At 34.2% G+C, this 15,373-nt stretch overlaps 1 protein-coding gene across 3 annotated transcripts in view; it reads right to left on the bottom strand.

Moving 5' to 3' along the window:
* LOC124353228 (histone acetyltransferase KAT6A-like) overlaps positions 1-15,373 on the bottom strand; it is a 162,590-nt gene that overhangs the window by 39,482 nt on the left and 107,735 nt on the right. For 2 of the 3 annotated variants that reach the window (XM_046803130.1, XM_046803132.1), the window contains exon 6: positions 10,288-10,597. In XM_046803130.1, the coding sequence (XP_046659086.1) occupies positions 10,288-10,597 (310 nt within the window). Of the gene's footprint in view, positions 1-8,087; positions 8,241-10,287; positions 10,598-15,373 lie in introns of those variants that run through there. The other variant, XM_046803133.1, reaches the window with a different exon arrangement.

Below are 15,373 nucleotides of genomic sequence, written 5' to 3'. Positions count from 1 at the left end.
AAGCTATAACATACTATCGCTATATAACATGTGTTTTGTTTCAAGATAAATAGATATCTCCAAAAGTGGTATGTCATCTTAGTTCTTTACAGTATAACGATATCCTAAAAGTGAAGTAGCTATGGTGGGAAGGGTTGATTCCATGTGAATGTTCAGGTACCCTCTAGTTAACCTTCATCTTAGTGCAGCGTCAGAGATCTGATGCTGTTACAGACTTGACTCCTGAAATCTGGAGACATGTTTACTGGGAAGAGATCCAAAAACAATCGGCGATAAAGAAGCTCAAAACGAACTCGTTACATCGTTTCCTCATCAGATTCTCCAAGATCACAAGATGTAGCGTCATATAGGTGAACAGGTATTCTCATTATACTCAGACGAACATGACTCAAATTTCAATAGTCAATTCTGTAACAGCGTTAATTCCCTGACGCTGCATTAAGATGAAGGTAAATTTGAGCTTAACTCAACATTCACTACGGTATACTATCATACTTTTATACATGATAGTATTCTTATGGTTCTTATAGAAAAACTTGTCACCACCCCAAAATGTTTCACTTCTGCAGGTATGTAACTGCAAGTAGAAAAAGAACTGGATATAGGGAAAACTGAAGTTTTCTTTTACATACGGGCTAAACTTGTGAAACATATATGTCTAGATAATAGAACGAAGGGATAAATTCATATATTATAGTTATTCCTTGAAGGATTGATTGATCAAGTTTATTGTAGAGGGTGATTGTTGGTGTGTGTTAGGCTCATTTATTTAAAGCTTGATGTTTGTTTTTTACGATGTAGCTATTGAGAATAAACAGGTTTGCAGATCTCGAAACGTGGAGTAACTGATTTGTTCTATCACTGAACGATACCAAATATCCGGAAAATCATGTTTCCTTCATAGTATTAAAGGTTTTTAACACACAGAAAAACGCGAAAAAGTATCGTCCAATGCCCGCTTTGACTAGTAGGTCTAAATCAGAGTTCTTCCAAGGTGGTATGGCTACCCAGTAGGGATCACTTCTGGCTGGTTTATACCTACCAGTTGAACCCACCACTGGGCACAGCAAAAACCGATGTGCTACACTTCAATCTGGGCCACCTTATGGATGTCCAGTAGCGGCACATCACTAACCGCAAATGTTGAGATTCTGGGGTTCATGGGCAATTCGATAGGTCTAATCTACTGTGGAAGATGACTGTTGGAGTTGGTGGGGTTCGTTCCCTTACCTCAGAGGTTCTTGTTAATCTCAACAAGGGTGTGCCACCCCCTGCCTACTTTGACTGTGGAGGCTCGTTCAGAGCTGGCCTCCCCTTGTTCTTCCAGGATGACTTTGGGATGTAGTGCCCTAATTCTTCCTCGTGGATCTCGATAGGAGGCGGCCCCTACTCCATACCCATACCCCCTACCTTACCCATCCTGAATATCCTATCACTCCGGAAGCAGCGCAAAGGTTCTTACAGGACTAAGTGCAATTTTTAAGCTTCTTGTGCTAAGAGAACAAAAGAAAAAAAGGTGGTATGGCTGAGATAGTTCTCACTAACCTCCACACGGTGGTTTTACCAAAGGTTCTCGGCTGGAGAAGCTACTCCGAGCCCCGCCCGTCTTGAATACCCTGTCTTAATAGAAGTCGTGAAGAAGTTCATTGTATATAACGTACAGTAAGAGATTTCTTAACTTCTTGTCCTTTGTAAAAACAACGTGGCACAATCCAGAGCGCATGTCTGCATTATGCTACAATATTCACTCTTGTACGTACATTTTAATTAGTTTATACATTTAAATGCCCCCAATATTCTATGATAAAATGATCTGATATTTTACACTGGAATGCCTTTTTCCAAATAAATTATATCATTCCCAACGTGATAAAATTAATTGAATATAAACTTTTGAGTTCTCGATATTAAGTTATTCAAGAAATTATTCAAGCGATTTGTTCAAATTTAAATAATTAATTTCTATTGTTGTAGTTTGATTTATCCTTTCTAAAAATAAATGAACAATCCATTTAATCCAATAACGGTTAGAGTAAAATATTATAAGAAATCAAATTTCACTATTTTATTTATTCAAAATATTTCTAAATAAATCTAGTCAACTGATATTTTAAATTATGTCCTTAAGGAACGAAACATTACGATTTAAAGAAGCCCGCAGAAACGCCCACGCCAGACTTAAGCCAAATATAATACGGAAGGAAAGGTAGTCTATTGAATCAGTAAGACGTCCAAATGTATTGAATGGAAAATACATGATTAGTTTTGTAAAGCTCACTACCACAGAAGAGGTTTTGAAGTAGCCTAGTTTAAGTTAATAGGGTATACGTAAAATAATATTTTGGAATAGAAACATTTTTCTACCTTCTCTCACCAACATTTCCTAACATACAACATCCATCTTAACTCTAGCAATCATCGTCTTGAGAATTTAAATCATATTTAAAATAAAACATTTTTAATAGCATCACAATATTTTTTATTCATTTATGTTTTTTTAATATTTATACCTATTCGTAATACTTTGATAAATAATTTTTCGAAAAACTGTTTCGGCTTAGCTAAAGTAATCTCGATGTATCAGAATTGTGATATGACACGGTATTTAAATAAAATATATTTTGCTAGAAAAATTAACCGCCATGTGTTTTTTTGGTAATTTAAAATATCAAAATATTGATATAAATCTTTGAATGAACGTACAATTTCAATAATTCAAATATTTTAGAGAATATCATTACTAGGTTATAAAATAACCGAGAATATTGTGGAGAATATCATCATTAGCTTGTAAAATAACCGAGAATATTGTGGAGAATATCATCACTAAGTTGTAAAATAATTGAGAATATTGTGGAGAATATCATCACTAAGTTGTAAAATAAACGAAAATATTGTGGTGAATATCATCACTAGGTTGTAAAATAATTGAGAATATTGTAGAGAATATCATCACTAGGTTGTAAAATAATTGATAATATTGTGAAGAATATCATCACTAGGTTGTAAAATAATTGAGAATATCATCACTAGGTTGTAAAATAATTGAGAATATCATCACTAGGTTGTAAAATAATTGAGAATATCATCGCTAGGTTGTAAAATAATTGAGAATATCATCACTAGGCTGTAAAATAATTGAGAATATTGTGGAGAATATCATCACTAGGTTGTAAAATAATTGAGAATATCATCACTAGGTTGTAAAATAATTGATAATATTGTGGAGAATATCATCACTAGGTTGTAAAATAATTGAGAATATTGTGGAGAATATCATCACTAGGTTGTAAAATAATTGAGAATATCGTGGAGATTATCATCACTAGGTTGTAAAATAATTGAGAATATTGTGGAGATCATCACTAGGTTGTAAAATAATTGAGAATATTGTGGAGAATGTCATCACTAGGTTGTAAAATAACCGAGAATATATATTTAAGAAATTGTTACAAATTGCTACCACGAAGTAACTTTTAACTGAATAGATGTGGCTTATTAAAACGTTTAGGGTGGGTGAAATACGATCGTGTCAGGTCCCTTGCAATCAGTTGGAGATTATAGAAGTAATCGTGTTCACTCTTATTGTTGTCGTGTTATTAAATACTCCTGCAAACTTTGTACGAGTGCCATCGTTGTATCTGAGGCTTCTACAACTGAATGCTAACAAATAATCTTACTGCAAATAGCGTACACAATACAACATTTATTCTCTTTCAAGTGTTTGAAAATCCACCATTCAGGGATATAAAAAATGGATTGTTATAAAAGTAGTTCTCTATTGCGCACAAGTTTATATCATTGTTATTCCTTGGTTTACAATCTATAATAATGTATTTATAGGTACGATCGACCGCTGTGTGCCATCTTGTAACTTTATATTCATGAGGCTGGCCTGCAAACTTATCGAAGTTTTCCTACACTTTGTTTAGTATGGATTATGTAACAGTTATCATCGTGTAATGGACTATTCCTATCAGCCCATTTATCGTCTAGGACGATCATTTGGAAAGTTTACACATCTGATGTTCGGAAATGTTTTGGTAACACCTCATTTGATTATAAGGCGATTATAAAAGATTAATAGGGAATACTTAAAATAATATTTTGGAATAGAAACATTGTTCTAAATCTCCTTTCTATACAACAACCATCATACTCCTAGCAATCATCGTATTGAGAATTTTAAATGACAACCTATAAAGCGTGACACATCATTTTCAAGTACGAACATTGAAATAACTTTGATAATATTAAGCGAAATACGTTTGAATTTCAATAAATATGGGAAAAAAGTAAATTAGGGTGACATTTTCGCTGATTGCGGTTAAAATGGTTTTTCTTTTCGATCTATTAAAGCCCGGCAGGTCATCATTATAATCCTGTGTCGTCTGTCCATACACATGTCTGTCAGATGGAGATACATAGGTCCTTAATAGAAAGGTCCTTGAGACTTGAAACTTGGTACATAGATTTTTCATGGTCCGTCGGTTTTGGGATCAAAAGATCAAATGGTAGTCCGCCCATCCACGTGATAACTCTTCACAGAAAGGTCTTGGACTTAAAAGCGTGTGCATAATTTCTCATGGTCCAAGCAAAACTCACTTTTCTAGGAATCAAAAGGCAAAAGAGCATTACGCCCATTGTAAGTCCATCTGTGAAATAATTCTTCAGACCCTTCCATATTACGAGGGTATGTTGAATCGGTATATTTTGTTTGTACTGTTTTTAAGTGTTTTAATTAATTAATAGTTTGTTCTGAGGATGTGAGAGATCGCGGTTTTAGGGATGTGGGTTTTTATGGCATCTTCTAACCTGAGGAGGTCCTCGATTTATGGTCAACTTTTGGCTGTGAAAGCTCTTCAGAATTTCGGTATTTAGAAATTTTTGCCTCTAAAACTCATTTGTCCGCTAGATAATGTGGCTGCTTAATATTTCCGGTCACCAGAAACACCTTGTCTTTTGAAATCCCCGATCTCAAATCTTTATAAATCTAGTTAAGTAAAGCCAGTAGTAACTAGATCCAAAAGGTTTCATTGATTCTCATTGATTATACAGAGTCTGCAAGCGAGAGAGTTTTAGCTTTAATTTAAACATTTATATTATATGAGGGTTTAATTGATGTAATATGCCCGGGCTAGTTTGTGGTCCAAAAATCCAGTCCCTAACAGTACTGGAACTTATTAAATAAACTGAGGTATAAACTTTTTTCACAGAATGGAAATTTCGATTAAAACGTATCTATTTATATGCGAAAGTTTTGTTGATCATAGTTTCAGCCAAGAGGTTCTCACCAACGGATGACTCTAAAGCCGCCCAAGAACTATCATTAGTTCATGTTTCTTCCGAAGAATGTCGTTGGAAACTGTGATTGAATTCTAGGATAGTTTTGTGCTTTATATTTGAGGACTCGCTTTCTGTAACCTTCGGTCTCAACCATGAACTTTTACATTTACTTAAAAAGGTTGATAGTTTGATCTACTAAAAATTACAAGTAAATTGTAATAAAACGTTGATAAATAATTGGAGATTTGTTTGAAGAACGTAGCGCAATAGACTACACTACGTATATTCATAAAAGTGGAATAAAATTGTATTATCAATTAGCTAAACCTAAGATTCGTTTACGAACATGTTATCTCTTATTCTAAAGTGAGTAGCAGTTACATCAATTTCAATCAACCAAATTCCCCTTTAGTTGGTGGTACGAGAGTTAGGTAAAGTCACATTAGGGACTGTATGTGTTTTGTGACGAACCGTTTAGTAACTAACTAGCCAGGCCGAATGTGTGGAAGTTTTAACTCACTCAATCGTCTACAAAGGACGTTATCTCGTCTGGAACGCAGGCGGTACCGTCTAATTATCGAGCTACTTGCTAATTGTATTAAGTTCATTAACTTCAATTTAGATTTTCTAGCTTAATGAAGCATAATGTACGATATATTAATCAACTAAGGCAACAATTGTTGTTGCTTTCATAATTTTAGTTAAGGACATCATAAAAGTAGTTTTGGCGTTTTAGAATAAGAATAAAATAAGGACTATGTATTAAAAGGAGTTACATATTTATTTGTTTTAAAACTAAAATTCTTTGTATGAATAAACAATCTATCTTTCTTCACCTTTATAACTAATATAAAGTAGTATAGACTAGTGCGTTAAAACATTGTGAATTTACAAGTTTTGTCGGCTAGCCAGGCAGTAGAATGGACATACTGGCTTGCTTGAACAAGCATTGTGTCTCTACTTGTTTATGTTAGGTACATTTTGTATGAGAAATCAGCCTTTTTGAGATTGGGTTAGTTCTTGGTTGTTGACAACTGTGGCTTTAGCTTAAAGTTTGCCTTCAAATAAATTGTTTTCTTTGACGAAGAATGTAATATTAAACTGTACAGTTTTATTTTAAAATTATATTTACTTTCAAGGAAAACTAATGACTAAAACTTTTTATTCAAAAGGATCATGTTTCACACACTCAGTAATAATGTGGCTGACACAACAAAAACTTCGCTAACACAACTTCATGCCTCTTGGCACAGATTTCTCTCAATACAATCAATAGCTACACATTTCTGCCAATGATGAGTCAAGTTTATGTGAGGAAGGCGGTTACTGAGGTCATAGAGCTAAATGACGGTTGTACCGATATAGCTGCTGCTTCGAAGTGTCTTGGCAGAAGCGTACTCATACCTCGCTGAACGGCGTTATAACAGTTCCTCACTTTGACTTCGGGAAAATAAATTTGTACGGTACAACAGTTATTTTGTAGGTTGTGTGAATAGATTCAACAATAGAAGGGCAGACAATTTTTTTCACATACGTGTTTTAAAGCGAACTGCAATGATTCTAGTGAAGGGAAGGACGGAGGAAGGGATAGTTCTAGTCTTTGTACCAATATTGTGGTAAAAAGGCAGTTTCAGGCTAGGTTTAACAATCTTGGTGGTAGCGATTCCAAAGAGTGTACTGTTGTAATAGGAAGTATGCCTTACAGCCTAAAACATAACACAAAACATTCTCTCTTGGTTGTCTTTCCTTCGTGCAAAAGCTCGGATGTTGGATTCCCGAATAAGACATTTGAGATTGCAAAGGTATCTCTCTAGAAGACAAGACAAGTGATCAAAGCAGAAATGGCTATGCTTACTTGAAAGAATTATGAAAAGTCCAATAAGGAGTAACCCTAATGATGTTCATTGGATGAGAATAGAAGTGTAAGCCATATTCTACAGACACATGTTCTCTAACGAAAATCCTATACATGATGCTCGTCTAACAAGAGGTAACGCTTGCGTGTAATTTCACAAATCTGCAAAAAGCGGCTCAAGTTTTACCACATAAACCTTTCGCTGAAACTGGTATGTCGTGTTATCAAACCTCAGGACTTAACTAACAGAAAGTTTCTCAAACGCTGCTTACATAGCGTGACACGAGAACTTCAACGCTGCAACTTGGCATAACTGAACAAAAATGTATATGTAGGCCTTCAAACATTGAAACTGGGTGTTTCCAATGCAGTAATGTGCTATAATAAAGGTGAAAGTTAATGTTGTACAGTATAATTGGCTTATACAATGAATGTTAACTCATGATTAAGCCAAGAAAATTCACTACTGAAATTGAAGCCCTGCGTACTATCACAGCTTAACAGAGACTCAAGAAGAAAATAAGAAAGAAACAAAAATGGAAAGGCAAAATAGGGAAAGAGAAGAGAAAATTTACTGTGCTGATGAATGTCAAGCGCCTCATAAATATTATTGGAGTGTAATAAAAATAATGAATAGAAATTTCCGAAAATTGTTTTTACTTTGGCACATATAATAAGGTATTTATTGTAAAAGCGTGAAATTGTGCACATAATTGTAGCAAACTTTTTAGCTGATTCATTAATGTACGTTACTTCCAACTTTACGCAAAAATAAATAATAAACTGACAATTTGTACTGTGCTAATAAGAAAACAATCTCATTGATATAAACCTAACAGTTTCAATATGGGTATAACTTCAACAATTATTAACAGCTCGTTTCAAAAGTAAGGTTAACACCAATAAGGAAATTCAAGGAAAAGGTTTAAAATAATAAACCCCTCTATTTGTTTAAATTTATTATTTATTATAATGAAATTATCCAAAATAACTCGCTAGGAATCACAAACAAACGGTAAAAGCACCCAGATTGATTATTTACCCAATGTTGTACCAAACAGATTCTCTCGGACGTCGGCCATCAACGGTCAGAGGCTTCCTACAATGCAAAGAAAATAGAAGTAAGAAAGAAAAAATAAATGTTGATAATTAGGGAAAGTGAGGAAACACAGAACTGATACATGCGATACAGACCAGGTTTATACTGTTAGTTAATGGGATTGTGGAACGACACAAATAACAAAACATAAACACGGTTATCGACGACTCATGTACAGAAAGACCAAACAACACCTTAAGGACAACAGGGTTAAAACTCGTATATGACAGAATTCCATTTATCGCTCTCATAGTTACAAAACGTGCATAAATCTGTTTAATTCTGCAGTACAAGAAAACAAACGATGGAGAAAAATTAAAATTCACTTAATTCAACTCATGGAAGTGAATCAGCAAGTTAAATAGACTGAAATGAATCGGGATGAAAGGAATGAAAGCACAAAAAACATTGGAAGTGGGTTTTAATGCCAGGCAAAAATTAGAACACTTAAGGGAGTTAACTACAGGAAGCTTGAGATCACACTTAGTATAAGAACTCCAAAGTCAACAACGACACAAAAGACTCAAAAATCCGGGATTAGTTACTTCATAAAACCAATGATCAGACACTGCAGAAGCACGAGCTTGATTGGTATCATCGATGACATGTAGACAAATATCCAGTTAATTCTTTCTTTAAAATGTATTGTTGAGTATATTTATTGGGTGGTTTATAAGGATAATAATATTTCACACATTTGCCATCGTTACATGAAAAAAATATAACCGTACATTTCAAGGATTGGAATCTATCTTCTCCTTCAGGTGTAAAAAAGTATAGTCATTGTATGGTGTGTGTTTCGTCTGTCAGCTCTGGACCCTAAAGTACGTGCTTAAATGCTTTAGACGTATAATGTTATCAAGTTTGACATAGGCGAGAATATCGCCATATATTTATTTCTGTTTGAATAATCTTTTGTCTGAAATCTTTTTTCCCTTGAGAAAAAAGGATAGATGTCAATCCTTGTAACGCAGTGTTCTATTTTTGTAACACACCATAGAAGCAAATTTCCTCAATCCTGTCCTGGCTATCTACAAGGCTCATGATGAGGCTATCTGCAAGGCTCATGATGAGGCTATCTACAGTACTATCTGCAATGTCTCATGATGTGACTATCTGCAATGTCTCATCTATCTGCAATGTCTCATGATGCTATCTGCAATGTCTCACTATCTGCAATGTCTCATGATCTATCTGCAATGTCTCATGATGTGGCTATCTGCAATGTCTCATGATGTGACTATCTGCAATGTCTCATGATGAGGCTATCTGCAATGTCTCGTGATGTGGCTATCTGCAATGTCTAATGATGTGACTATCCTGCAATGTCTCATGATGTGAGGCTATCTGCAATGTCTCATGATGTGAATATCTGCAATGTCTCATGATGTGACTATCTGCAATGTCTCATGATGTGACTATCTGCAATGTCTCATGATGTGACTATCTGCAATGTCTCATGATGTGACTATCTGCAATGTCTCATGATGTGACTATCTGCAATGTCTCATGATGTGACTATCTGCAATGTCTCATGATGTGACTATCTGCAATGTCTCATGATGTGACTATCTGCAATGTCTCATGATGTGGCTATCTGCAAAACTCATGATGTGGCTATCTGCAATGTCTCATACACATCTCTATCTCGAGCTAAACCCTGAAGCCAATCTAAAAGTTCCTTTTGATCACCAAAACTTGCAGTGGAAAGTAGCAATTCAGTACTTAAATCTTGTTCAACTGAATGCAATTTCAAATAGTTTTATACATTCAATGATTTCCACCACGATTTATATAATATATTCTCACCATAGCAGTATTGCCATTATTAACCACAATATATTATTGCTCTATTACTACGACAACGCTAAGAGGAAAACGCTATTGGTAGCTTTCATTAGTAATCAGACGAAGGCGAAAAAGGCCCATAAATACCATAAGGACCCGTTAAATATTTGGATAAAAATTACTAAGTATTTGACAATTCGGCATTGCAATAAGCTTGACGATGTCGGATTAACGAAAGAAGAGTGCTTCTATGACCTACCTTCAGTCTGGATAGACGGCGGAGTGAGAGCGATGATATCGTGGTACTCCCCCGAGGTCCTGGCGGTTTGGACGGTGTCCTCGACGTCTCGGACCTCGCTGGCCGCCGAGACCCTCCCCGCGTCCCCAGCTGGACTCCCGGAACTTCCCGTGGCTTGGCTCGAGCTGGAAGTCACCTGCATCGCGTCCTCTCGTTGGAGCTGCTTCCTCGCCCGATAACCCCGGAAGTTGGACTGGATCCTGGTGGCTGCGTCCGACATTTCGCCCTTCAATGTGTTCCAGACATCGTCGTCCGAAACAGGAACAGGACCCTGCGTCACACGAAACAACCATAGGATCACAGGATAACACACATCAGAAAATGTTAAAAAATCAGACAAACGGTACATGATAACATTTCCGTAAATTGTTTATTGAAGACAGCTAAATTGAGAAGATACTTTGTTCGAAGTTTGCTTTTGACGATGGAAGGATTGTGAAGGAAACAGGTTTTTCCGGACATTTTTCATCGTTCAGTGATACAAAAAATCACTAACACTACGTTTCGAGATCTACAATCTGATCTCTTCTACAGGTAAATAACTAACCTAACCCATTATTACAAACTAGGTTAAAATAAACCTAACAACATAGTAACAAATTGAAGTATACTGTGAAAACGATCGCATGACTTTTTAATTGGTGTTATAAGTTCATGTTACAATGTTATTTTGTTATTGATTTTTAATTTTAAAATAAAAGTAACTAATTTTAAAAACAGTTAGTGATATGAAATGTGAAAAATTACAAAATAATGTTGGTTTTGAACAAAAATAATTGATTAAAAGCCGATACAATGACATTTTTAAGTCTGCACAAAACTGAGAAATATGAATTGTAAATTAATAACTCTTAATTTACACTTTGTATACTCGTACACAATTTTCACTTAAAGCAGTCTATTGAAATTATACAACATACAAAATAATACATTCTGGAGGTTTATTAGACAACATTATAACATTGTCGAATATTAAACTTTGATGTTTAAACCATGGGAATATGGATAATTCACAATGAATCAACGTTATGGTTATGTCGGTTTGTACAACGATATTTACATTACATTTCAATATGCTAATTAAGGGAACTTCCTCCACACAAAATTAACCCATGTTTCATTGTTGCTTTCTGCGTTTTCATTATGATTTCATTTATGAACCAATTTGAATAAAAAATTATTAGTGAATTTGTACTGATTTACAAATGTATTTACTTGAAAATATTGGTTTAAACCTTATCAGCGTTTGTGGCGTTTGTCTTTACAATAAACATTTAATTTAACTCCATATTTTTATAGTAGACAATTTTTACAATTGTATTGCATGCGTCAGTAATATAATTTATTTTAGTACAATTATATATTTGCATTAAATTAAAACATAAATTTCGACCAATGCTAACTTAATTTAAAAGATGTTTTACAATCGTCTTCACCAAAATTTAATTCATTTCGGCAACAGAGTTAATTAAGGAAATAGTTTTATTGTTCCCAGCGATTTGTCACGAACTTATCAATGGAATAAAATGCATATATCTGACATTTTGAAATATAACAAAAATATAAAAGTAACCTTTATGGAAATGTTAGGTACCTGAGTATGTGAGACTTTTTTTAATATCTTGAAGGGTTTTTGAAATAGCAATGATCTTGAAATGAAATGAAATAGAAATGTACACTGTGATAAACCGAAATCGGAAAAAATCAGTTTCGACTTGTTTTCACCTAAAGAACGATATGTGATAGACTATCTAGCTAGGATGTTTGTCACACTATGCACGTACCATCTCCAAAATGAATTACTGATCATATAACGGTCCATTCTAGGATGGTTAATTACAAAGAATCTTCAAACACTGTCAGTACCATGAGAAACCTCGTTGGACAAATATAAAAAGAGAAACCTAAAAATAGTAAAAATTGATAACTACTTCATTATATTTAACGAGGCAAGTGTGATTGATTTGGCCTTTTGATACAAATATTGAGTATTTTAATTTATCCTGCAATATTTACATTCTAGGAAACTAAATGACAAAGTTCACATCAACATGTTTTCAGTGGAGATTGTTAAGTTGAATTACTGGAAATTCAACAATTTCCAATTATGCAACACAACAACAATAACAACAGCAACAACTCAACAACAACAACAACTCAAACAGTTCAACTCACAGTTTAATGACTGGACATTTTTGAGTTGAATGACTTTCTATTGTTGAGTTGAATGGGTACTGTGTACATTAGTGTACTATAATAACATGGCCAGTGCAGTTTGGACGGTAGATTGGCCCGATAGTATAATGCATAAATGTAAACCCCCGAGGTGACAACAGATTATTTCTTTGCCAAATTAGTGATGGGCGATTGCAACTCTGAAGATGATGAATACGAATGTAGAATCCCGTGTAGGCTATATTTGATAGAATCTGTAGATTTAGATTGTTCAATGGGCCAACTATAACGGTAGATTTTGATGGATGTGTAAATTATATCTGCCGGAACCGAACGAAAAACATCCTCTAGCGCCTCTTTGGATGGCAAAATTATCGACTAAAGATAACAATTCTTAGCTAAAATTTCTTCGTGGGAAAATGGTGTCAATTTTTACAATTGACCTGTAAAGTCTGGATCCTAGTTCGGTGCATGGTATGAGTGAATGGTGTTTAGTTAACTTAAGATGCGAGCTCTAAAGTTCTTGGATTTGTTTACTGGTTTCGGTTCCGTACCGAGAATCAATTCTTTGTTTGGAGTTTGTTTCTGACGATGGAAGAATTGTGAAGGAAATATTAATTCCCCGGACATTTGCAATAGTTCAGTGATAAAATATTATGGTTTTAAAAAGTTCATCTAGCGTGAACCAATAATAGAAATAATAATGATAGTAAAGGCCCACTCCCGTCCCTCCTTTTATCAGCCATTTTGTTTCTGCCGTGACGATCCCCATTTACTATTGGCCTTTGGTCAGTTCTATTTGGTTGGCCGGTGAGTGCAGACCTATTTTGTTGGCCTGTGTTCTGTAGTTCAGTTTTAATAAGTAGTATTTAGTTAAGTGCATGTTTTAGAGGTATTGCATGGAACAGGCACACAGCATGGCTGTTTGTGTTACTGAATTATACGTGACACAACGCTCTGGTATGTTTATTTTATTTTAACCTAGATTGTAGTAATACATTAGTTCAGTAATGTACCCGAAGAAGAGATCAGATCGCAGATCTCGGACGTACTGTTACTGATTGTATTGTATCACTGAACGATGGCGAAAGAAAATTTATCTAACGTTTAATATTTAGTTTCTTTTCAGATAAAAAATACTATAGATCTGAGTACTCAAAACTCTCAGACAGTTAGCAAATTTTTGCTACTTATTGAAGTAAAAGAGACGGCCCTACCGGTTAAGAGCCGAATAATTTCCGACTAAATGCGTTGTAATTACTACAGTATAGTTAAAAAGAAACAATATGTTTTGCACACAATACATACTCGAAGCCCTCTAGGACCGATTACGTCATTACAAATAGAAAGCCTGTCAGACCATTAGGGGCTGTTCAGTACTCACCGTTATGTTGTTAGCTCGGTCCCCGATTGGGGGAACTCTATCTATAAACGTAACACATCTTAATAACATGTGGAGTACTTTTATTTTGAAAAATAAAAATTTATTTATTTACCGAACGTTCTTTTGTGATGTTTTAAAGTTTGTTCCAGATATTTATTTAACAAGTTATTTATGATAGGCAATGAAATATTAAATTTAAAAGCTTAAATTATTGCATGTCAGTTGTGTTTTTTCTGTTTCCTTAGATTGTTTTGGAGTTTTATGTTTTTTATTGAATTTTTATTGAATATACATTTTAAATTGATTGGATTAAGTATTACATTTAAATGAATATCTGATGTATTAGCAAACAATTATTCATAAGAATACGGGGTTTAATAGTTCTAATTGACATACGAGTATGTCAAAACTGAAGGGACAATATAGCAGAGAGTTGGGTTCCTGTGGGTATTACAGCCCTAAACTCTAGGGTTCGCCAATCTCGCTGATTAGGAGCAATGAATGGGCGCATTATACCGACAGGCATTTCAACTGTGGCTATGTCTGGTGTGAGAGCTAACACTACTAAACTGTGATGTGAAACTTTCTTTTGGGTTTAATCCACCTTCATCGATCTGTTAGTATTTTATTAAAGCAATTAGATGTTGCAGACAATCTCATTACCTCCATAAAGTTCTATGAAAGGTGATTTTTCACTCTAAAACATTTTCTGATAATTTTGACTGACGGACTAATTCACGCGAGTTTCACAATAATATCAATTGTACATTGTGAGTCCGATAATGTTATTAAAATAGTTCATGACAAATAGTATTATTATAATCATAACGATATTAGTTATTTCCGTTGCAATTTAATGTTACTTTGGAGAATCCAATATATAACTCTTATTGAATGGATCTTCCTTTGTTTATTAAAAGTTTTATATAAATAAAAGGATAAAAATTTATATAAGATTTATATTAGATGTTGTATATACAACAATAATCTCAATATTCTCCATCTCTTTATAAGTAGTCTTGAGAGGTAATAAAGATATTTGGCTTCAAACTCCTTTTAGTTTTCATATCAAACACTATTCGATTAAAACATAATTAAGTAAAGATTTTGTTTTATAACTAGTCTTTTAATGATAATAAATCATATTTGAGTTTGATTACTAGTTACACGACATGTTTTCTTGTTAGGTAGAAAATAAATCAAAGAGCAAACACGGTCTCTGAGTGTTCTATTTTCTCTCGATGAAACAAAGACTCAATAATGAGGACAATGGAACTTCGTCGGAAGGAGAACTTCCTTTGGCTATACAGTAGCTTATGGATAATTTGTTAGGCACTTTAAACAACTTTTCGCTGTAATTAGGGTAAGTTAATATCTCATCCTAGTTTGATTTTACTGAATTAATGTAACTACCCTAAATTAAATCTCTTTCTTAGAAACACAAATTTTTCCAGCGAAACCAGTTCTTTATTTTGTCTTATATTTTAT

Source organism: Homalodisca vitripennis, chromosome 1 (genome assembly GCF_021130785.1).
Source record: "Homalodisca vitripennis isolate AUS2020 chromosome 1, UT_GWSS_2.1, whole genome shotgun sequence".
Lineage (NCBI taxonomy): Eukaryota > Metazoa > Arthropoda > Insecta > Hemiptera > Cicadellidae > Homalodisca > Homalodisca vitripennis.
Note: the sequence above shows the minus strand (reverse complement) of the source record. Positions and strands in the feature narration are given on the sequence as shown.